Source organism: Sinocyclocheilus grahami, unplaced genomic scaffold (assembly GCF_001515645.1).
Source record: "Sinocyclocheilus grahami isolate Dianchi unplaced genomic scaffold, SAMN03320097.WGS_v1.1 scaffold170.1, whole genome shotgun sequence".
Lineage (NCBI taxonomy): Eukaryota > Metazoa > Chordata > Actinopteri > Cypriniformes > Cyprinidae > Sinocyclocheilus > Sinocyclocheilus grahami.
The window spans coordinates 558,418-583,831 of record NW_015505349.1 but is presented as its reverse complement, the minus strand read 5'-3'; the positions used below and the strand labels follow the sequence as shown (position 1 = coordinate 583,831).

Sequence of the window (25,414 nt, the reverse complement as noted above, 5' to 3'; positions counted from 1 at the left end):
TTTGTTGCAGAGAAATATTATGTGGCGATTCAGTATCGAAGCTATTTTATAAATAAAAGTTGTGGGGCAGTGTTTACAGTGTTTACAACAAGTTTCTGTGCTCCTGGATGTGTCTGTGTTTGCGACATGCGAATGTTCAAGACTTTGCTTGGAGAAATATTTGCATGTTTTGTTTTCACTGCTTAGCTGCTGTCATCTGTTATATCTGCCACCACAAAACAGCATTTCAAACCATTTTACTTGCATCATTTGATGTTTTACTAAGTGGAACAAATGTTTAGAGGGGATGAAAAGACCTTGATGTTCTTTTGAAATATTGTGCACCAATGAACCATTCACAGTAAGACCCAAAACACATGCTAAAAAATAATAACTTTAAAGATAGGCATCATATTCATTGTGGGTAACTTCACTTGTGAACTTTTTGAAGATTAAGATTTGAGATTAATTAGCATTTACTAGCATTTCATATATAATTAATTTAATTTGAGTAGCAGGGAATATGAGATATTGTAAATGTGAGATATTTTCATGTTTTGTTTTCACTGCTTAGCTGCTGCCATCTGTTATGCTTAAAGTCACCGCAAAACAGCACTGCAACCCATTTTACTTGCATTATTTGTTTTTCCAAGTGGAACAGGGGTTTGGAGGAGATTAAAAGATCTTGAAATATTGTGCACCAATGAACAATTCACAGTAAGACCCAAAACATATGGTAAAAAAAAGTAATAACTTTAAAGATATGGATCATATTCATGGTGGGTTCCTACATTAAATGTGTGCACTTTTTGAAGATTAATTAGCATTTACTGGCATTTGATTCTCTGTCTATATATAATTGATAAAAAATTAGTGAAGGATTGTAGCAGGGACTATAAGCTTGTTTCCACTACAGATAAAAAATGAAAAAGTAATTGCGACATTTTCTCACTATTCTGACTTTTCTCGCAATTCTGGGTTTGCATCTCACAATTTTTTTTTAATTGTTTCCACCATGGAAAAAATTTAAAAGGTAATTTAAATGTATTGTAGTTTATTTCATACTTTTTTCTTAAATTTAGATCTCATGATTCTGAGTGAGTTTATCTCATAATTCTGAGTTCATATCTCACAATTATGAGAAAAAGTCAGAATTGTGAGATATAAACTCAGAATTGTGAGTGGAAAAAAGTCTGAATTGTTAGATAAAAAGTCACAATTACCATTTTTCCCCTGTGGCAGAAACAAGTTTCCTTAAGAGACAAATGTATGTGTCCTTTAAATTCATAAGATGATCAGGCGGTATGTGTGTGTGCTTTCATCTTCATGAAGTTATCAGAATGCAATAGAAGAACAGTGCTCCAAGTCTTCAAATGTTGTCATTTTATTTTGGAAAGCTTCCCAGGCAGAAAAGCCACAGTAGGTGAGGAGAAAGCTGGGTAAACCGGATGGCCTTCGGAGAGTGACGGCCTAACTGAAAATAGGATGGACAGACTGCGGCTGACAGATAGCTTCTACTTAATGCCCTGTCCTCTTGCTGAGCTGAAGAGCCTGCTTTTACTGAATGATTCATTAAGATGACACTTACATGAGAGCCAAAACCTACTAGCAGGCTTCAGCGATGGACAGTCCAGCATGATGTGTCTTCCCTGCATATTCACTTTCTTTGGCTTTTTACACTTGCCTGTGTCCTGTCTTAGACTCTCCTGAACCCCACAGAATTATTTCCTGCCTCTTTTTGTTCAGGATATACACTTTTTAAAATGTTGCTGCTTTTATATCCATCAAAGTAGAGCAGAGAGAATACTGAATTTACAGAGGGCAATTTGGGGCATGCTTCTAGACTGTTACAAGAGCAAGCAATATTTTTTAAGTTTTGAAAGTTGTTGGTAAAGCTGTAATTTGTCTGACAAAATTCTTTTAAAAGTTTTTTGTTTTTGTTTTTCATCTGTCAACATGACATTGAAATGTCTTCTTTTTGATCAGAGCAAATGCAGTCAGATGCCGTTTTTATTTATTTATTTATTGAATTATTTTTAGAAAGCAGACTCTGTGATAATCTGAAATATTAGATATTTTATTTTGCAGTGTTATTTTAGCATTATATATATATACCATTATAATATTTAAATTAGCTGTAATATTTTGAGTTTTTTTTTGGCCTGTATACGGATATTCATGCTCAAAAGTGCTTGTTGGAAGCCAGCCAGTCAGATTACAGGTTGTTCGTTTACCGATTACCAGATTGAGAAAGTGCTTTCCAGTTTTGCTTGTAAAATCCATCAGATGGTCGGGGAACAGACTGTGTGCAGTTCATGGGCATGTTAAAGCGGAGTCAGAGACTGCAATTTAGTGCACATGCATACACACACACATATCACCTTTCCTTGTAGTTTCATGATCTGCCAGTAGGTGCCAGTGTTGCCCTGAACAGACTGTACTGACACTTTTTCAAATGTGTGTACAAACGTAAATGCATTGATATAGGAGGCATATATCTGCGTGAAAGAGAAGGATTGAGCTGTCAGCCTCAAATGAGAGAGAGAGATGAACTCTGGTTGTGCTTTAGCCTTTGGCTGTAGGTCTGGTCTAGCTGGCACAGAAGTATCGTGGCACTAAGCATCCATTATTAATATAACAGATCTTCTCTTCATGACACTGAAATCGATGGGCATGGAAGATGCCCATAAACAGTCACTTAGTCAGGTCATTGATCGAGCGAGGAGTTTCCTGTGAGGAGAGAGATCTAGTATCTGCTGAGAAAGTGAATTTAATGGTCGTCTGTTAATGCTCTATGACGAATTCTGAATCTGTTTTAGAGAATGCCTCTTCTTAGCATTCTAACAGTACACTTGTAAAAATGTGTGTAATGTGTGTCTGCAATGTCTGTGTGTACTGTATATATGAGAGGATCATCAAGGTGTGTTTTGGCAAAATTCAGACGAGCCTTATTGTTCTTCTGGGTTGGCAGTGGTTTTCGCTTCACCACACTTTCATGGATGCCATTTTTGGCCAGTGTCTTTCGGCTAGTGGAGTCATGAACAGTGACCTTTACTGATGCAAGAGAGGCCTGCAGTTCCTTCAATGTTGTCCTTTGGTCTATTGTGACTTCTTGGATGAGTTGTCGCTGTGCTTTTGGAAGAATTTTGGAAGGTCAGCCACTTCTGGGAGGGTTTGTCGAGTTTTTTTCCATTTGGAGATAATGGCTCTCACTGTGGTTTTTTTGAAACCCAAGAGCCTTTGAAATACTGTAGCGTTGTAACCCTTCCCAGACTGGTGTATTTCAGTCACCTTCCTCATCATTTCTAGAATTTCCTTCACGTTTGGCATAGTGTGTTAGTGTGTAAGACTTTTTAACCAACTTCATGCTGTTGAATAAGTTCTGTTTAAATGTTGATTTAATTGAAAAGGGTTGGGAGTAACCTGACCAGCTGAACCTCATTATGAATGCAGTTTCATAGGCTGCGTCCAAAAGCTGAAAAATGCGGCCTCCGCACACAGACAGCGTATGGAGGTAGGAAGGTAACAAGGTATGTCACATCCTGTCTACTGAGATACCTGCATCTGATCGATTTTTGAAGGCATCATAGATGTATCCTTTGCTGCCTTTAATATCCCACAATCATGTGCGTTAAATTCCGTGACAGTTGAGCTACAAAAATAAAGATTGCATCTGAAAGTTGTGGTTGGTTGTTTGTATAAATGTACATTTTTTGACTAGTTTTTCCACTTTTGATTTCATTTCTAGCAAGAAATTAGTATTGTAGTAGTTGAATATTGTACCAAATTGCACCAAAGCTCTCTATTTTGTTGTAGATCTTTAAACCATTATGCTGCCTCAGAAGTCTGTCAGAAATCAGTTTCGAGAGGTACCTTCATATGTGAATGCTGTCTGGAAGGTCATTGCCTGATAGGACAGCAGTGGCAACAAGTCTTCTGCTTAAGCTTTCAGACACAGCATTAGATTTTGGAATTAGTAACTAACTACTGGGGCACACAAATTTTCACAAAGGCCCAGTTTGCTTTAGTTAACCTTTTTGTTTCAATAAGTAACATCATCATTTAAAACCTATATTTTGGGTTTACTCAGGTTGCCTTTGTTTGATTTTTAAATTTTTTTTAAGCAATTAACTGAGATAAACAAAAACAGAATAAATCAGGATTGCGGCAAACACTTTTTTTTTAAGCACTAATTTTTTGTTTTATTATATTCTAAACAGAATATAAATATTTCATATCTGTTAAGTTGCTTGTTTTTTTAAAATAACTAATTTCCATGTGTGTCCAGTTTTTCTAAGTAAGCTTATGGTGTGCTTGAACAACCGTTTCTTTCTCAGTGTGTCTGCAGTAGTGCACAGAGCTCCAGTGAAAGGGTGCAGTGTGCAGGAGGCCATGTCTGCTTCCCTTGCTGGGACGTGGGGTCATGTGGACACTTCACAACATCTAGTACATCTATGGCCTCTTTAAACATCACAAGCCTGTGAAAAGTATTTCTGTTTAATTTTTTTCCCTCTGAAACAAGCTCTAGACACCCATAAAATAGAGTTTTATGAGTAAAGTTTTACAGAAAGTCATCTTGTGTTAGCATGGCTGACGTGCAGTGTGAAAGTCTGATAAAAATGAAATGCAGGCGAAGATAAGCTGTAGATTATTTCCAGCACAATTACCTTTTAAATACCTGCCCCCATTAAATAATCTCTTCTCCATTTGAAATATAGTCTTAGCCTCGGTCGAACCTCTTTCATATGCTGTGGCCATAAGCAAGGTGTTTATCATGAGACAGAGTAAATGTTATGGTGTAATTAACCCTCCCGTCTGAAGGGAAGCAAGCTGAACCTTTTCACGCCGCAGGATCAACAGCTCATAAACAACTACACCACTGTCTACACTTTTTCATTTCAGCTGAAAGCAGATCTTTGATGGAGCTGTACTTTTCAGAGCCTCTTTGTTATTACAGGAGTTTTCAGACTACAGCCTATGATTTTTCGACTCTGACTTTTGTCTTCACCAACATGTTATAAATTCAAAGCTCATATTAGTGCCTTGGTCTCACTGTTGAAAATTCCATTTGCTCAGGTGCTGTAAAGGACATGAGGGTTTATTGGCTTGTGAATTGGACCTGCCACGTTCATTTGTTTGAGATGTGACTGATATGGCCTCCGTTTGCCCCTCAAACAATAAGCATTCTCTGTGGAGCATCTGGGTCTGTCTCAAGCCTTGAAATGATGAACAGCAGTGGTTCGAAGCACAAAACCTAAGAGCAGCGTAAACAGTATTCTTGTTTGATCAATGTCTACCTGGCAGTTTATTCCCTAAGAGCAAATGTCTTTCAGTTGAGAGCAGCCATCTGAGTCAATGAGGACAGCCTGTCCACTCTGCAGACGGATTGACAATATATCATGGCACATGTCAGAGCTTTCATTTAGCGGAACTTTCTTTAGTAGATAAATCCATTTCATTTGGTTGGATTAGTTAGATTTGAATTGAGGACTTTGCCCTGTTTCACTCTGCATGTATAAGCAGCAAACTGTATAAGCAGCTGCAAAATGGGCCAGCCAGAGCCCTGACTTAAACCCAATTGAGCATCTCTGGAGAGACCTAAAAATGGCTGTCCACCAACGTTTACTATCCAACCTGACAGAACTGGAGAGGCTCTGCAAGGAGGAATGGCAGAGGATTCCCAAATCCAGGTGTGAAAAACTTGTTGCCTCTTTCCCAAAAAGACTCATGGCTGTATTAGTTCAAAAGGGTGCTTCTACTAAATACTGAGCAAAGGGTCTGAATACTTAGGACCATGTGATATTTCAGTTTTTCTTTTTTAATAAATCTGCAAAAATGTCAACAATTCTGTGTTTTTCTGTCAATATGGGGTGCTGTGTGTACATTAATGAGGAAAAAAAAATTTACTTAAATGATTTTAGCAAATGGCTGCAATATAACAAAGAGTGAAAAATTTAAGGGGGTCTGAATACTTTCCGTACCCACTGTATGTTTGTGATATAAACATATGTAATGTTAAATTGATACACAGCATATTATGTATATACAAATAAAAAAATAATTGAAAATATAATTTAAAATACTATATATAATATAATTTTTTAAATATAAATATAATTATATATAGTATAATATAATATAATGAATAAATATTGAAAAATGTTAAGAATATAAAAGTATTAAGATAATAATAATATATATCAATTTTTCTAAAAAACTAATTCTTGCTGAGCAAAACTAATATTTTCATTAAATATTTTTAAAAAACCGTGAACGTGAATTCATTTACAGTTATCTAAAACATCACCATGTACTAGAGTTTGTACACTTCACCTGTAACTGTAAATGTAAAAGTTTTGTTACTGCTCTGTGCTCATCATCTGCTATTTCCCCCACTTAATCAAGACACTCTTCTTTCAAACATGATGACGTTTCACATGTCATTACGTTTGCTTTAGCTCTCTTGTTTTTTGCTATTTCGTCTACAACCATTACATTTCTACAGGGTCTGATTTGGCACACATCATTCTCTTTCTATGAAACCTGTGAACAGCATTCATCAGCTCTATAGCGAAATCAGCTCTATAGCGGTTTGCCCAAGCATTGCAATTATTTTGCATTTACTAGAATTCATTCAAATGGCTTTCTCAACTAATTTTTATGTTTGTCCTGTGCGTGGCATATTATTTCTTCTGTGCGGTCGCAACGTAAGATGTGTGCGGCCTCGCACGCGCGCAGCTAGTTATATATAATATAAAGTTTATCATAATATATTTTATATATATATATATATAAATTAAATGTTAATTTATTGTTGCGAGCTCAACATACGTCTTTTTTTTTAAACAGTGGGTGAGTATTTTGCTGTATTTTATATAGCTTTTAAATTAAATTTTTTTTATAGTAAATTTTTCTGATGATTTCAGCACACTATATGCAACCAAAATAATAAAAAAACAAAAAAAAATACACGATATGTGCTACAATTCTGCTATCTAGCACTTCAGTGTTTATGCACACCTGTATGGATGCCACATAGGCATAAATATGTGCTGTTTATGTGTGAAACAGGCCATTTACTGGATGTCTTTGTGTGCATAAGTTTCATCTTACAGATCTTTGAGTCAGTGGAAAAGAGCCAAGTACTCATTTTATCGAGCTTGCTGTCATAAACCTGGATTTCACCCATGATTCAGCAGTTTTACACTCTCTTGTCAGTGTGGTTTCAGCCGCTGGCTAGATGTGTCGGATCATCTGGGTTTCAGAGCAGCACGTCAGGGTCGATAAGGACTCTGAGGAGATCTCAGCTTTTGCGTTATTTTGGAAGTCCGTTTGCCATCCACTCCCGATAAAGGACAAAAACATGTACCAGCGAGAGTAGAAGACTCTAAACTGCTTAAAACCAGATACATTTTGAAACTCAACCATGGTGCAGAGCAACTGTGTTTTGCTCAGTAATCAGAGAGCCATTACTGCCAGACTCAGACTTTATTGTCCCACAAGACCTTCTGTGCAAAGTCTCTAAATGACTTACGTATAGATACACTTCTCCTTTGACTGTGTCCAAGGCTCATTTATTATACATGCTCACAACAGAGGAAGTAGGTATGTGCAGTTAGGTAAATAGTTAAGTGACTTTAAAAAAAGAACACAAGTCTGTGTCAACAGTTGGCACAACGCTTTTGTTTGAGCAGCTGTTATTATGAACGGCACGATCCCTAGTGCTTTTCCCCCCCACCACTATAGCATCACCAATAATGATTTTAAGGATACATGATATATTGGTAGCATATCATCTATCATTTGATATTAGAGATTTATATTATTTATTGTAACAGGCTTTTAGAGATGATTATTTAAAACATTTTTGATAATTGTTTTTTTTCGTTAATTTTAACATTTACTATTTCTTTATTTATTTTCAATATTGGCCATTGAGGGATTATTGCCCATAACAAAAAATAATAATCATCTACAAAAATATTATTGGCTTTTCTGTATTGGCCAGAATTTTAATATTGACCTAATTGATTGTTTTGTAGCAGGTTTCCAAAACACACCCCACGTCTGCAATTGGTCAATCAAACTGATAGTCCTGCCCCAAACTCATGCCAGCGTTGCTGTTCTGGGCTGTTTTTTTTATTTTTTAACATGTTTCCATGTATTCCAAAAATTTTATATATTAAAATTGCTTTTTGTTAAACTGATAAATAGCCATTTTGAATGGTTTGCTCAATTGATGTTTAAAATGTACAGTAAATTAACAGTAAAATAATAAATCACTTTTCAGTTAATTTAATTAAATTTTTAAGCATCAATCAAAGTCAGTTTGAAAAGTGATTTATTTAAAAAAAAAAAAAATTCAGTTGGCACTTGTATTTCTCCATAGTGTGTGTGTGTGTGTGTGTGTGTGTGTAGATATAGTCAAACCAACAATTATTCAGACACCAGGTATAATTTTTGATATTTTTTTACTAGTGGGTGCAGGACACTATAGTTCATGAGGATGGCAAAATAAAGTAAACTGTGACATATTATACCCAAAAATTCTTCATACAGTGGACTACCAGTAAAATTGATAAAAATTTGGGACCAATAATTATTCAGACACTTTGACCTGATCATGTTTTACTTAAGTGTTATCTGACATTATCAAGATGAATTTGTTCCGACACAGTTTAACTCTGAGTGAGTTATTGTCATATTTTATTACCATTTTCTAAACTATAGCGAATAAACTGTGATAATGTGTGATGTTGAAGGTGTCTGAATAAATTTTGGTTGGTTTTGTGTGTGTGTGTGTGTGTGTGTGTGTGTATATATACAGTATATATATATATATATATATATATATATATATATAAATAATAAATAAATAAAAATATAGAAAATGAAGATGAATCACTTTTTAAATTTACATATAGATGTTAACTGACACTTATATTTAAATGTAACAATAGATAATAAATTAATAAATTAAATTAATCCAACATTTAAAGTTTGAATAGTGTATACATGATCCATGAAACCAATAGTTAAAATCATGCCATTGGTTTAATGCAATGTTGCTGTTATGGGCTGGATAGGTGGTGGTGGGGGGGGGCTTTTAATTTTTCTCTTTTCTTTTTTTATTGCAGTTTGTCCTTTTTTATATTTGACTTGCTATCGGTCTATATCAAGATTGTATCTTTTTTTTCATCCAGTCCATCTGGGGTTTGTTATTTAGCAGACCTCTACCTGAAATCTCATTCAGATGTAATGAGTGCATTTTAAAGGACATTATGAAGACATTAGGTACTGCTCCATTTCTGCATGTTTACAATAGCGCTGGTATGAATGAGAAGTGGGGAGCGGTTATCGGGGCGACTGAAAGTGGACAGAGCCAGCGTCTCAGACCCTTATTTGCCAAGGAGGCATGAGAGAGAGAGAGCCAGGGGAGTGGAAAGGAAGGACAGTGTGCTGCATGTGTACAGTTACACATGAAATCACACACACACACACACACACACACACACATACTCAGTCAGTCCAGGGAGACAGAGGCAGTGCTGGTGTCTCTGTAGAGTTCTGTCTCTGTTTTTCACAGCTGTATGCATTAGCCAAGATGCCGCAGAGAAAGAGGAGTTTCACTTTTGGAGCTTACGGCGGGTAAGAGCAAATGCTGTTTACCAAAACATTTCACATTCACTTTTCTTACTCTGTGCTGTTAAGAGTGATTATAAATGATCTGTCGGGATATCAGCAACTGTGGTTACGGTCTTAGTAGAGAGATATGATATCAGCGTGTTTGAATGCTAATGCATTGTAAAAGCGGAGTGTTATCGCTACAAGCAGACTTGATTTCATCACTGCTATATATTTGAATGACAGGACTGCTCTCTCAGAGTGCACTGCATTTCAGCGGCTCTGGTGAACTGCTCTCCTGTAAGTAAACCCTGTTATTAAAGGCCATTATAGCGGAGAGGGTAATTGAGTTTGGATTGAATTAGACACTGCGGTTGACTGAAGCAGACACACATCCAGGCAGAAACTTTGCGTCTGAGAAGCAGCTAGGGAGGTTAACGTAATCACGGGCTGTTTACCCTATCAATCCAGCCTTGAGGATTCGATTAAGCCCGCTTTAAGTGATCTGTTGATTCAGTAGGGAGGAATTCAAACCCGAGAATTTGTCTGACTGAATACCCACAGACTCCAGTGAGATTCCTCTGCCTGTTAAGGGATCCTGTCTGCTCAACAGGTGCAAGGCTGCCATATTTCAGTTCTGTGTTGTCAAGGACAAGTGTTATCTGTGTCTGCATGGCTGATCTGATCACAGGAGTGCTGAAGAAGACACATTTAACCTGTCCCACCAGAAATGTCCTTAAATAGATGTATTACCTGTCAAAAGTTTGGACACATTTCACTGCATTTGTTTTTCTTGGTCTGTTTACGCTTAAATGTTTGAAAATGGTTGAGGACAACAATATAAATTGTACCTACATGTGAATTCCTTAAAAAAAACTGTATACTGTTACACTTAAGACTAGTTCCTGGATGGAAACAGTTATCAATTTATTAAGTCATGAATGAAAAATGTGACTGAATAAAGTCACTTTTCAATTTGACAAATAGGTATATTTAATTTTTTATTTATGTATCAGTGAAATTATATGTAAAGTAAATTAGATGTAGCCTAACAGTAAAATAATTTAATCTCTTTTCATATTGACAAAACATTTTAAATCCTATTTAAATGTTGTAAAGAGATTCATTTACATTTTTATATTTTTTAATTAAATAATGCACTTATTAATATGTTTGTTTAAATAATTATTACATTTGTTATTGTGTGAATGTGTGTGTATGTCTATGTGTGTGTGTGTGTGTTGTCAGGCTCCTTATATACAAAAATGTCACTGGATTATTACAATTAATGGCAAAAGGAATGTTTGGTAGTGTAAACTAATACTTCCTACTGACACTGCAAACGATAAAGAAATAACTGACTTAAAACCATTTTTTGTTGGTGAAAATACTAGTGGCCTAAGACTTTTTGTACAGTAGTGTGTGTGTGTGTGTGTGTGTGTGTGTGTGTATCTATACAAAAATAAATTAAATATACATATATTTAATTCATTAATAATTTTTTTGTTCACAGCATAATTTTTTGTTTGTAATATTATATAATTTTGTTGACTTGATATTTATATAAAATATAAAAATAATATACAGTATATAATATTTTAAAATAATTGTAAATAGTTTGGTAATGTATAATACTTTAAAGGGCAACTTGTAGTTTTATAAGTTTGCTTCATTGACTTTAATGAAAGGAAATGATCCGTATTGATCCTTTTTCTCATTTCACTCAGTAAATTGTCTTTGGCTGTGTTTTGACATTTGCTTGATCCTGAAGATTGTGACATCTAAAAGCCATCATCAAAAATTACTCCGGGTGAAGATAACAAGTGAACAGAGTTGCTTTGCAGTTGACTGGTGTTTACATGGCCTCATGAACATGCACCTGTTTACAGAACCTAGACAAACGCTGTTTAACTCAATGTGATGTAGCTGCCTTAGTATCTCTTTGAGATGTTTATGTATTTTCCTTTTGATGATAATCCCATTTACAATTACTCATTTGGCAGATGGTTTTATCCAAGTAACCTACACCAAAAGAACAGCTCTGAACAATGATCAAGGGCATAATTCATGGTAGCTTCGGTTTCCAACCCAGCTCTTAAAGCCACAGCCATCTACATCCCAAAGAAACAAAGATTTAGCCTCTGTAAGAATGAGGATCTCATTATGCAGGTTCAGAATACAGATCTGCATGTAGATGGTCCCCTCAGGTGACCTCAGAATGAAATATGGAGTCATTTTTTAAATGAAGCCTGGTGATGCTATGTTAGCCCATCTCTCTGGCCTCATGAACTCTTAATGGAGTCTAATGAAATAAACAGCAGGCTTTGTCCCAGATCATGAAATGTTTTTCCTTTTTGTCTTGCTCTCTTTACTTTAGTTTGGCAGCTGGGTTGAGTCATAGGACTTGACTCCAGACCTCTCAAAAATACTCTGAGTGGTCCCTGTTCAGAAACAACCATGTGGAAAAGCTACTTGTTTTGCAAGCAGTGGTGCCGATCACTGGTTTTTGGAGGTCAGCAGATTCTTTATGCCCAATTTCAATGTTCAAGTGGGGCAAAGAATTGGACAGGGAGCAAACCGAGAAGTGTGAACAGGGGGAAAAAAAATTGTCAGAAATTTAAAAAATTGTTACAAAGAAATAGCAATTAACATTGCATTAAAAGTAAAACTTTGAAGTAGATCGTATTTTCTTGTAAAACATACTCCAATAATCTTTATTTTACTTCGAAAAATCATTTTTTACAGTCTAGTTGGTATGAAAGATTGACTGGAGTGCAGGAAATCATTGATTCATGCCATTTTCCTTTGATTCTACCATGTTGGTTTGTACATAATGTTTTCCAATAACACAGATTTAGTTAAATGACAAAGATTAAAGATGCTTGTAGGCATTCGTTTTTCTAATCCTCTGTTTGTTTACTGAGTGGCATTTTAAAGAGTCAGCTGAATCATTTTCATTAGGTTTTTGCTTTGCATTACAAAGACCATGTGTGCACCTCTCAAGGGTCTGTGACCACTCATCCACCTCTCTCAGGAAGGTCTCTAACCCCTCTGTCCTTCATCTGAATTTACAGTCAGGTTCACATTCAGTGGCTGTATCAAAGACGTGACTGAAGATGGCTGGATTAATTTTAGTGTTATTTGAGGAGACAAAGACTGTTGATTAGTTCTGAAGGGCAGCTGTTAGACACTTCCTGTACTCACATAGATGGCTGTAATGCCACATAACTCATTTTCAGCAGGGGGGAATTTGCTAAAAATGAATTGCACCCAATAATAACTTTATTTACTTTTTTGCTGGCTTGTTTTAGCACTTGATTCACTAAAGTGAAATTGGATCTGGTTTATGCCATTGACCATCACATCATCATGATTTGATGTGATATTGTGTTTGTGAATTTAGAAATGAATCTATAATATTGATATCTGTATTGGATATTTAATTATCCTTGCCATGATCTGACAATAACTAAATCAAAGGTAATATTAAAAAGCAGAAAAACCTTGATAAATGTAATCTTATTGTCACAATCTGTGATGGCGAGGAACGATGGAGATGAGGAATAAACGAAACGCTCTTTAAATCCAAGAAACACAGGGTACATCCAACACTGGGAACGGCAGGAAACACATGAACATAAGTAGAACCGACAAAGACAGACTGCACAGACTATGACTTAAATACAGGGGATGATTGGGGAAACACAGGTGTATGGGAAGACTACTCAAACTAATTAACAAAACGAGGACAGGAACATGACCAAATAAGGGAACAGAAACCGGGGCAAAACATGACATTACGCCCCCTCCCGGAAGGTGCTTCCTCACACTGTAGCAACAACAGAGGGAGGTGATGGTGGGAACTTGGAAGGAGGCTCCGGAGGAGGACGGACACCCAGGAGGGGCCCGGCAGACAGAGACCAGGGAGGTGACGGGAGGGGACCAGAGCAGTACGAGCCAAGCAGGACCCAGGCCACAGCCATAATGTCGACCCACGGTGGAGCCGACGGAGGGAGGAGCCATGGAGGAGGAATGGCCGCCTACTCCAGGGCACCGACCAATGGTCGAACGGGTGACGGTGGAGGCGAGGGAGCTAGGAGCCGAGGTGGAATCACTGGGTTTACGGCCGAGGCGGAGTCCGGGCCTCGGAGGCGGAGGTGAGAGATTCTCCAGCCATGGCGACGCTGGAGGATGGCGGACCCGCGGAGCTCGCACCGTAATGGTGGGCTGAGGGCGAGCACAGGGGCTGCCAGACGACAGCGGTGGAGGAGGCAGGAGTGGGTGGGAGGGCTAGCATTTGTGCGTCTCCGGGCATTCAGGGCTTAACTCTGGATCGGAAGCCCCCTCTAGGCTGGACACGGGAACAGGATGTCGCTCAGGAGGAGCGGACACTTGAGGGCACTTACGAGGAGCTGGCACTGGAGGGCGCTTTCTAGGAGCAGGCACTGGAGGGCACTTTCTAAGAGCGGGCACTGGAGGGCACGCTAGACTAGATTCGGGGACTGGAGCCCTCTCCTCTTCGCTTTGGCACTTTCGCCACGCCACTCTCAGCTCACCCTCAGACGCGGTGCAGGGGGCGGAGCTCCTCGCCATGCTCACACCATCCGCGGCTTTCTCCCTCGTGGCGGGCATTGTTGCCGACTCTCGCACCTGGTCTGACGGCTTGGGCTCTACGTCCAGGTCGATCCTCTGCTCAGTCGCTCGGCATTGCTCTGGTTCGTAGATCGCGGCGGGAATTGGCTCGCCGTCATTGGTGGGCTTGGTCTTTAGCTCCGCACAGTGGGGAGATGGTCGGCTGGGCTCTGGGTCCAGAGTGGCACCGGTGAGATCCCCCTCGGGACAGATGGAGACCGGGGATCCGTGTCTCGCCAGTGTCCACTCCACAAATGTGGCGAAATTCGCTCGAGGGCCTTCCTCGGACGATGGCACTCTGTTCGCGGAGTTTAATCTTGCGTCATAGAACACACAGAGCACGTCGTCTGGGTAGCTGGAGAGGTTGGCGAACACCAGAAATGGTCTGGTGTGGCCATCGAGCGATCTCTTCCCCTGCTTCAGCAGGAGGAGGAGATATTCTGGACGAAGGAGGGGATACATGGAGGAACACTATGGAAACAAAACACTGAGGGAAAAAACACGGAAACAATAAAAAGGATGGAACACACAGAGGTAACTGTTTTTTGGTCGTTTCTTCTGTCACAATCTGTGATGGCGAGGAACAATGGAGACGAGGAATAAACAAAACCGTCTTTAATCCAAGAAACACAGGGTACATCCAACATTGGGAACAGCAGGAAACACATGAACATAACAAGTAGAACCGACCGAGACAGACTGCACAGACTAGGACTTAAATACAGTGGATGATTGGGGAAACACAGGTGTATGGGATGACTAATCAAACTAATTAACAAAACGAGGACAGGAACATGACCAAATAAGGGTACAGAAACAGGGGCAAAACATGACACTTGTCTCAAAATGAATATCAACTCCATACTGTACATTAAATTTGTGATAAGCATGTAAAAGGTAAGCATGTCAAATGCTTAATGCTTATTTACTTTTCTTAATGCTTATCTTTATTTTTTTTAATAAATCTAGCCTATGTTTAGTTAGCAAGGATGCATTAAATTGATCACAAGTAAAGACATTTATAATATTTTCTGAAGGATATAACAAGACGTGACATCACAGAAATAAATATTTTTTTTTACATATATTAAAATAAAAAACATTATTTTAAATTGCAATAATATTTCACAATATTGCTATTTTTCATCAAATAAATGCAACCATGGTGAGCATTAAAGACTTCTTTCAAAACATTAAAAATTAGTACGGACACCAAACAGTCGTTTGAATTTTAATATTGCCCGGTTTAACCATTATCTGTCATATCAAAAAAAATATTTTCAGCTTTTTAAAAGGATTTTAAAAGGATTTTAATTTTGCTGCTTTTGTTAGTCAGTACTGAGCCTAATTTACATTTATTTAGTGAACTTACCCCAGGTCAAATTTCTAAATGCTGTCACACGTTCGATGCATTCCAGCCCTCTGTGTCACATGACAGGTGCTGCTGCTGTTTTAATGGGTCTCTGCACCTGTGCTGTTGTGTAACAACAAATGTGGACATTACAGCTAGGAGACACACTTCTGCTGAAACCTGAAGAGCTGCGAGACGGTCTGCATGTGTTAAGGCACCCTCATGCATTCATCTGGCTGTCACATTGTAGACTCGCGGCTAGTACCACTGTGTCTCACTACAGTACATCCACTGTACTGCTACTCTTTACTGTCTTTCAGTGGCTGCTTTCAGATGTTGAATATTGACTTGTGCTGGATATTGAGGCCTGCTTCGTTTCACACTTTGTGGTTTTCATTTGATGTATATCACTTGAACATTATTCATAATTTCACAAGAAGACGGGCACTAAAACATGTGCTGTTTATACACATGGTCTTTTTGCTGGGGTATTGTTCCTCTGTGTTCCAGTGTCATGAAAAATTGATGGGCGTTTATGTAAGGCTCTTGTTATGGTACACAGTTTATTGGCAGTGACTAGAGGGCTGTTCTCTTGGTTAACTTCTGTTCCCCATACAGCAGGTGTAACTCCTTCCTCCTTAAACACTCACATACTAAAACATTATAGTATCTGTCAAGAGTGACATACTGTTTCCCCACAAATCCCTTGTATCATTTTTTAAAACACACCAGTATTCAGAGTTTGAAAAGAAGATACATCTTTCTTTCTGATGTGATATATCAGGAATGTCTTATGTTTACTATATTGAAAGATTCTTGGCTGTACAATATGCTTGCTGTACTGTATATTCCTTCTAGGTAAAACATTTTTCCTTTCAGATTTTTTATTTTTTTTTTAGAAAGTAATTATTACTAATATTCAGCAAGTACACATTAAATTGACAGTTTACATTGACATTAAGTTGACAAAAATGACAGTAAAGACATTTATAATGTTCTATTTCAAATCAATTCTTTTTTTTTTACTATTCATAACAAATTCCTGAAAAAAAGTATCACAGTTTCTATAAAAAATATTAAGCAGCACAACTGTTTTCATCATTGATAATAGAAAAAAAAATTATTGAGCCCCAAATCAGCATATTAGAGTAATTTCTGAAGGATCATGTTACTGTCACGTGTGTGTTTCCGTTTATTTTCTGTTTGCCCCTATTTGGTTAATTTCCTGCTCATTTAGTTAATCATCATTCATTAGTTTCCACCTGTGTTGTATTATTCATCTCGTTGACGCCTTGGTTCCCTGTCTTTATAAGCCCTCAGTTTCTGTCTTTTTTTTGTTTTGGATTAACGTTACTTTGAATGGTCAATGTGTGTTAATGCTAATTAAATATCTCCTTTATGTCTACTCCTTGTCAAGCACCTTTACGATAACCACGACCGTGTGACAGTTACACTGAAGTAATGATGCTGAAAATTCAGCTTTGCCATCACAGGAATAAATTACATTTCAAAACAGAATAAAATAGAAAACAGTTGTTTTAATTATATTAATTGTAATAATATTTCACAATATTATTTTTTTACTGTATTTTGATCAAATAAATGCAGCCTTGGTGAGCATAAGAAACTTATTTCAAAAATATTTGAACATCGTTTATAGCACAGAGACATGTAAAACATCTTTATAATCTATCATTGCTAACATCAGCTATCCCAACCTTTTTTTGTTATTTTTTTTTCTTTTGATAATCTGCTGTAATATTTTGTCATTTACTAAACTCAACATGACAAAACACTACTAAACCTGCCCACTTTATAAGTTTAGTTTGCTTATTTCTCTGTTAATCCATTATATAGTATAGTCACAAAGTGAACAATTTACTAGTCAGATTGTAATGAGTTAAGTTTGAGTCATACATTTTGTTTCCCACCACAAGGCCACTGATCTGTGACCTTGGGACAGTTCAGGGTCACGGATTTACTGGTAGGACAAAATTAACATTTGGGACAGCGTCAGTGTGTTCAAAAATGTGTCAAAAAACAGAGTCCCACTAAAATTTGTGGACTTATATTGAAAATTCATACCAGCTTTAACATTTGATTCAGTAAGTCACTTTATCCTGTGTAGCTCATGAGTAAATATCCTCTCCGGCCTCAAAATTGACAGTCTCCTCTGTCTCAGTCTCCTCCACTCAGTCACTCTGAAACTTTTATTGCAGTGTTATAAATTCGAGCTAACACAACCTGCTCGTTTAATAAATTTTGTGTTCCTCACAGGTTTGAGGGCAGCTGTGGTACGTTATTTCATTAATTCAGAAGAAACTGACAGAAATGGCCCCAGGCTATCTGTAGGACTCAGGAAACCCTCTAGTTTTTGCTTAGAATTCTAGTGATGAATTGTACATCCTTACGCTAGTTCTGCAGTATAAAGGAACACAGACTTCCATGAACTGAAATGTCTGATAGAATAATCTATTATCTTTGTTGTCGTGATGTACTTGCAATTAAAAAGCAATCCATCCAATTAACCTACATAAAATGTATTTCTGCATGAAGCACAGTATTCAAGAGGAAGGAAGCCGCCTGATGTTGGCAAGATAAAGTTCAGAGTGAACCGTTGAGGCGCATTTTTAATTAATTTATAAGTGCAGATATTTCATTTTGAATATTTGCAAAAGAATTGTGATGTCAAAAGATCATTCATATTTTCAAGCAAATATTTGGCTTAGTGTGTGTTTAATACATCTGTTAATTTTAGCCGGCTAATTACTTAAGTCTCTCATGCATGCCGTTGAGCTGTAATCCTCTGCGGATATTTTGGCTCAGTCAAAGCTTTGCTTCAGAGTTTTACCACACCCAGACTCAATTTCCCCTTTATGAGGATTCTGTGTAACAGGAGAGGAGGTAAACGTGAGTCCAAGGATGAAAAAATATAAAGTTTTATGATTCTCCTATGTGGGCTGCTAACACGTGACTGCAGTTCTGATCTTTTGTTGGCAGCGCTGATTTGTGACCATTTGACACTTTCATAAACATCATAAATCTTAGCGCTTGTGAATAGCAAACAATAAAATGTATTGATCTGTCAAGGCATCATTTACATACAGGTTGATGGCACCATAGTTTGAATCTCTCGTGGTCTTTTGGGTGTGTTTGAGTGATGTGCCGTTTATGTGTTTGAGCAACTGGGGCTTTTAACTGCTGGCAAAGCTAATTAAACTGGAGAGACTATGAGCGTCCTCACAGTACAGACATCAGAACAGACAGTAATTATGTTTTTTAATCCACACACGGGATTTCTGTCTCTTTTTGTCAAACAGATTGTGTGGATTGTTTGAGGCTTGTGGACTGTTCTTATAAATGGATCAAACTATAAAATAAAAACCTACCAGCACACACACACAAATCAATAAAAACATCTATTGAGTAAGTTGCCCAAGGTCTAGTTTAGAATACTTGTGTATGCTTGAAAGAACTTACAGTAGTATACCTCAAATATTTTTTTTCTTTGCTGATAATCTCATTTGAGATTTTGCCAAATGTTTCTGTTTCAAATAAATGCTGTTGTTTTGAACTCTCTGGTTATCAAAGAATGAAAAATTGTATGTCAGTTTCAATAAAAATATTAAGCAACACAACTGTTTTCAGCATTACTAATAATAAGAAATGTTTCTTGAGCATCAAATCAGCATATTAGAATGATTTCTGAAGGATCATGTGACACTGAACACTGCTTTGCCAGTGGAATAAATTACATTTTAAATGATACAAACCGAAAACAGTTAATTTAAATGGTAATATTTCACATTAGTACTGCTAAATTATATATAAATAAATGCAGCCTTGGTGAAAATGTTAATGTAACAAAAATGTAACATTTTTGAACAGTAGTGTACAATGTAGGGGGAGATTTGTTTAAAAATCAATTGGTTATGTTATGCAAACATGTTGTATCAGGTCATGAGGGTGAATAAATTATCTTTTAACTTTAGTGAAGTGTGAACCGAAGGCACATACTTTAGGCTTGGTGCCTAAAGGCAACAAAGATTTAAGCCAAGGTCTTCACTGTACTTTAGGTCACCTACACTCAGTGGAAAAATTTTGAAAACCTAATGTATTTCAGTTTGGCTGAGGGTTAATTACTGAACCTACTGAACTTTTATCAGTGTTAGCTTTTGATCCAGTAATGAAACAGTGAAACAAAGCCTCTCTTTAATAGAGAGATGGATCTTTTATCAGACTTTTCAAATGACTTGGATTAAGGAAGCCATCTTTTGTCTCCCTTTGTAATACACAGACAATACCAGACAAAAAACAAGCCATGACTCAGAGTGAAACTGTGAATGAAAAGAAGCTGTGTGGCAGTATATGTGAGACTCTTTCTCCTAAACAAAATACTTTGCTAGTTTTAGACCACCTTGAGAACTCATGAGAACTGTGACTGCGATCTTGTGACTGGCTTTTATTCATTTTGAATAGTAAATGACAAGTGTTAACAGATACAGATTTGTGGCACATTATCATTGCTAGCAAAGCTAGGTGTATTGCCTGTAAAATAAAAAAGGAAACAATGATCTCCCCTTTTGAAACCCCACACTGCCTCTGCTTTCTCAGTGCCATCAAACATGTATGGACTTACAGTGAGGATTTACTTTAAATAACATGTAACATCGTTTTCTTTTAGCACTATACCTTTGTAGAAACATCCATTGATGTACTTGACTTGACGCTGAATGCCACTAAAAGGGTCAGCGTTTAACATCAGCTGTCTTATTGGAAATTTGAGGCTGTCAGAGGAAAATCAACATCCATGACATTAATTGTCCTCTTGTCTATTATGAGGAGGTGAGGCAGGATAGTGAATTCAAAGACCACTGTACCACAGCTGTCAACAACACACACACACACACACACACACACACACACACACGTTTACACACACACACACAGTGACACTTTCAGTCCATTTACATTGTGTTAGTGCTTTAGTGTCTAAGAGCAACAACTCTGCGTCTATTTCTGGATCTAGGTCTGGAATACCACAATCCTAATAGTATGCAGCCTAATCCATGACAGACAGGTTCCTGGAAAGATGGATTGCCGTAAAGCTGCGGACTCTACCGCCTTTCTGACTGAACAGGGGGATGTGCACTTTAAGTAAAACACACTGGAAATATGAGAGTATCTAAGCAGCAGCAGGGGAAACACGTTCAGAACAACTGATATGTCTGGTAAAAAAACAAAAACATTTAACAGTTGCAGAGCATGTTGCTTATTTTAGTTTACTATTTAAATGTATGTCCCATGTGTTATGCAATATAAGATGGTAAGCAGTTTTAATCTTCTGTGTTTCAGTGATGCATGTAAGAAGTGCAGGTTTTACACTATAATTCTTCAGTTGACAAGCGAGCGTTGCATCACAACACCATCTGCTGGTGTCTAGGATCATGCCTGAGTCAACATTTTCTACGCACAATGTGTGTTGGCAGATTTTTTTATATAGTATAAGGAAAAAAATTATTATTTAAATATTAACATCTGTTTCAGTCACTGCTAGCTCTTTTTTTGTGTTTTTAGTGGAGATAGATTGCTTTTAAATGTCAACTGAGAACAAATGGTTCTACTTTAGAAACAAATTGCTCAAGTCATTTTATTTATTTTATGTGTTGTTTTATTCTGTGGGGGAAAGGTCACCCCCTCAGGATGACTGCCATGTTGAGATCACATCACCCCCCTCAGTATCACTTGCCCTATTACAAGAAAATTAATTTTTAAATACAGAATAAATTATAAATTATGAATATGCCTGCAAATTTCTCTGTATTTCTAAAGGGGCATTGGTAACCAAAAAGCTCTGGGTTTTCAATGAAGGGATGCTGATCTGTTTATTTATATATTTATGCTCACAATGTTGGGCTATATTGTTAAAATGTCTTTTTTTAGGATAGTCTCTAAGAAGTTTTTTAACTAAATACCACACAAACAACTGTGATGTCACGGCAGTAGTTTATTTATTTGGGCGATTGGTTGTACTATGTAGAGAGAAAACCGGTGCAAGGAATTGTCTTTAACTAAAAAAGTTTTTTTTTTGTCATTTCAGAGTTGACAAGACATTTTCCAGAGCCAGGAGTTTGTGGTAAGTGCTGTATTTTTCATGTAACTTAGCCATAGCCTGAAACAGCCGTTCCAGAAACCACAAGCTTTTATGCTGTTTTGCTCAAGGGTATCAGCCTAGACACAGAGGAAAGACAATTTTCTGTCTGCTGTAAGTGACTTGGAAGGAAACCATTCAAAGGTCCTTTAGTGTTGTAGCTGCTTTTTCCTTCATAATACCAGCTTATTGCCATTTTAAAGCTGTTGTGCATGATGTGCACCATTCAGAATTGAATTTAGATTTACATTTTTTATTCAGTTCCTAAGTTTTAATTAGGTTAGAAAAATCAAAGAGGATACAGAATTGCTATACAAATTCAAGGAATAAATGAAAATGAATTAATTTAATTAATTTAAAATTAATTGAATTTCAAAGATATTCATATAACTCATTTGTTTTTATAATTGTTTTCTCAAGGAAAGATTTAAATATTGGCAAAAGCATTGAATAATTATTGAAATAAGCATTGAATTTTAAAGATGGTCTAATGGCTGGGTGGGTGGGTGGACAGACATAGAAAGACAGACAGATAGACAGATAGATAGATAGACAGACAGACAGACAGACAAATGGATAGACTGATAGATGGATAGACAGGCAGTCAGACAAATAAACTGATAGACGGATAGGCAGATATATAGAAGGATGGATAGACAGGCAGACATAGATGAACAGACAGACAGATAGATCGATAGCTAGATGGATAAAATTAATAGACGGATAGACAGACAGATACAGTAGATAGTGAGAAAAACAGATAGACAGATGGATAGATTCAAATTCCAACTCATGAAATGATAGGGAGCCATTTTTAAAATGTAACTTGTGTACTGTTGGTTGTAACTCCTAAAATCTTAAATGTCAAGATGTGGGATTGTTTGACTCTGCTCATGGAGTGTCACAAAGCCATACAGAGCGAGGACAGACATATTAAATGTTTTTGATTCGGGCAGTGGTTTTGGGATGAGAATGGTCCGGAGCGCAGAGGACACACTGCAGTCCTGCTGCCTTGTTGCCACAGCGACGGGAGACAGCTCTGCAGTGTTGGCAGGACGAACTGGCTGAGGCGCACATGCGACACTCTCACGCCCCTGTCTCTGTGACTGAGAGTGTGTGTGTGTGTCTGTGTGTGCTGGCAGGCCATGTGTAAAGGCCTGCTCAGAATGCCAGGCACAGATGGACAGCAGCCTGAAGGTCGGTCCTAACGAACCCATGGGATAAACCAGATTCCCGGCTCCGACGGCATCCGTCCCTCCACGTGTAACCTCAGCACCCTGCCTGCATCAGTCTCCGCCTCTGTAGCAAATAGCCTGCAGGAAGAGAGACCTACCGCGTCCATCCTTCCACACTGTTTTCTTCTGAAGGCACAGAGCAGTTGAGGACAACTTGAGGCTTTCTTCAGATTTATGGCACTGATTTTGTATGCCGATCGCAGCCTTTAACATCACATTTCAGTGGCTTTGTGATGGGACTTTGATAGGTAGTCCATTGCTGGAATTGCGGTTTGTTTATAAATTTTGGAACTTGTGCGAATAGGATACAAAATATGATCAGTTGTCAAATATACCAAAGTAAGGTAGAGAATTTACAATTATAGAAAATTTTTCTTTTTTAATGGTGTATATATAGTGGTAATTTATCAAAAATATATGCAAATTTAGGTATGATACTTATTTTGAGTTTTTGAAAGAGTCTGAGAAGAAGATACTTAAAGGAAGAAGATTCATTAGCTTGTCAGAGTGAGACAGGATCTGACCACTGTGATCCAGAATTAGGCCATAATCCCGTCTGTAGGCCTCTTGTAAGTGACTGCCTGAGACCTTCAGTAAGGAACACAGATCTCAATTAGTCTGACAGATCCACAATGCCTTGCTCTCCCTTCCGAATCAGGAGGCCGAAGAAGTTCTGGTGAGTTTGAATTTGAGAAGGTCTTCCAATGGTCAATCTGAATATGAAAAGAATGTAAATTTTTGGCCAGCGGTGCTGCAAGTGTTTGTTTAGTGATCATTACGTGTGGATTGTGCTCATGGATGTGGCATACATTAGCATGAATGGATTTAGATTGGTTTGCTAAATGAAGGCACCTTGCTTATCGTCACAAAGCAATCTTTGCGCAGATCCAGCAGGAATGCTTCAATATTCTGCAATGATGCTGCATTAGAGGAATGGTGCTGCTTATGGAGTGTGAATCAAGACACTTTTCTCTTTTGGTAAGGCATCTTTATCTACCTGTCTGTTTTGCTCATTCTTTCTCTATCTCTCACATTCAGACTATTTCTCTTTCTTTGGTACATATGAGCAATCTAGGTCACTGTCATTATGTGCATATAGCAGCATTAGTTTTAGGTCTTGGGTTAAAGACGGCATGAAATTGCCTGACTAGCATAGTTTTCATTCCTGTGTTTTGATGTATTTTGTATTGAAACAGAGTTTGGCTGGGACATATTGAAGTGACACTCTCTTTAAAAAAATACCCAGTTGCCTTTAGTTTGTCAGAGCCATGAACCTTGCTACTTTATAGTAGCTAGTCCGTTGCATGTGGTGTTTGGAGGAGGGAGTTCATAATTGTAGATAGCATGTGATTGGACAAAAATCTGTGTAGTGCAGGATGAGTCATCACTATTTATTGTCTGTATTCTCAGAAGAGAAATAATGCAATTAAAAACAAAAAAAACAATCAATACCTTTACTTTGTAAGAACACTTCCTTGAACTTCCTATTCATAAAGTATCCTGAAAAAAGTAGCATATTGATAATAAAAAGAAATGTTTCTTGAGCACCAAATCTTATACATTATATTAGAATGATTTCTGAAGGATCATGTGACTGGAGTAATTTCTGCTGAAAATTCACAGGAAGAAATTACATTTAAAATATATTAAAACAGAAAAAGGAAAAAAACAACCACAAAATTTTGAATGATAGTGTAAATTTTCATTAAAAAAATAGTTTGAAGTAAATGAAAGGCATTGCTCCTTTATTCACCTTTATGTTGTTCCTGAACTATGGAATAGAAAATATGCTTCTGTCTATGCAGCAGTTTTCATTGTATGGACCAAAAAAACAACATCTTTCCTTATTGAAAGTTTTTTTTAAAGATCTTCAGTGTTCTGCAGAATAAAGTCATACAGGTACCATATAGTCCTCTTCACAAACAGCATCCCTAATTTCAGGCCAGCGCTAAATCCGGAAGCACTTAGCACACAATATGGCACTCATATTACAGGCTGCTGGTCCCACACTATATCTAACCCCATCTCAGGTCAGCTAAACCCATTCAAGGTCCAGAGAGACTCACCTCTCTTCCTGTAGTGGAAATAATACACACTCTATATTAGTGATGCACGGATCGTGGTTATATCCGCGGCCGCTGCGGATAATCCGCAGGTCGGGTAATAAATAAATTCATTCTGATTAATTGCGGGTGGGTCGCAGGTGGATGAGATAGATCATTAATGATGCAAACATTAACTACATTCTCTATAATATGAACGTGTTTTAAAATGCATCTTTTTCATCAGGCAGACAGGCGCGCTCAACATAATACATTTTTTTGTGTGTGTGTGTGTGTGTGTGTGTGCACGTTCGTCTGTTCGGGAAGTTTCAGTGCACTATATAAAATACATCCTCAATTATCTAATTATGTACAGCTTGGATGCAGCATCTGTCAAAAA

General features: G+C 37.4%; 1 protein-coding gene across 1 annotated transcript in view; it reads left to right on the top strand.

Moving 5' to 3' along the window:
• The first annotated feature begins 9,538 nt into the window (after window positions 1–9,538).
• LOC107593412 (rap1 GTPase-activating protein 1-like) overlaps window positions 9,539–25,414 on the top strand; it is a 71,627-nt gene continuing 55,751 nt past the window's right edge. The window contains exons 1-2 of the mRNA XM_016283134.1: window positions 9,539–9,627; window positions 21,687–21,722. Coding sequence (XP_016138620.1) covers window positions 9,584–9,627; window positions 21,687–21,722 — 80 coding nt within the window. The 5' untranslated portion in view covers window positions 9,539–9,583. The remainder of the gene's footprint in view (window positions 9,628–21,686; window positions 21,723–25,414) is intronic.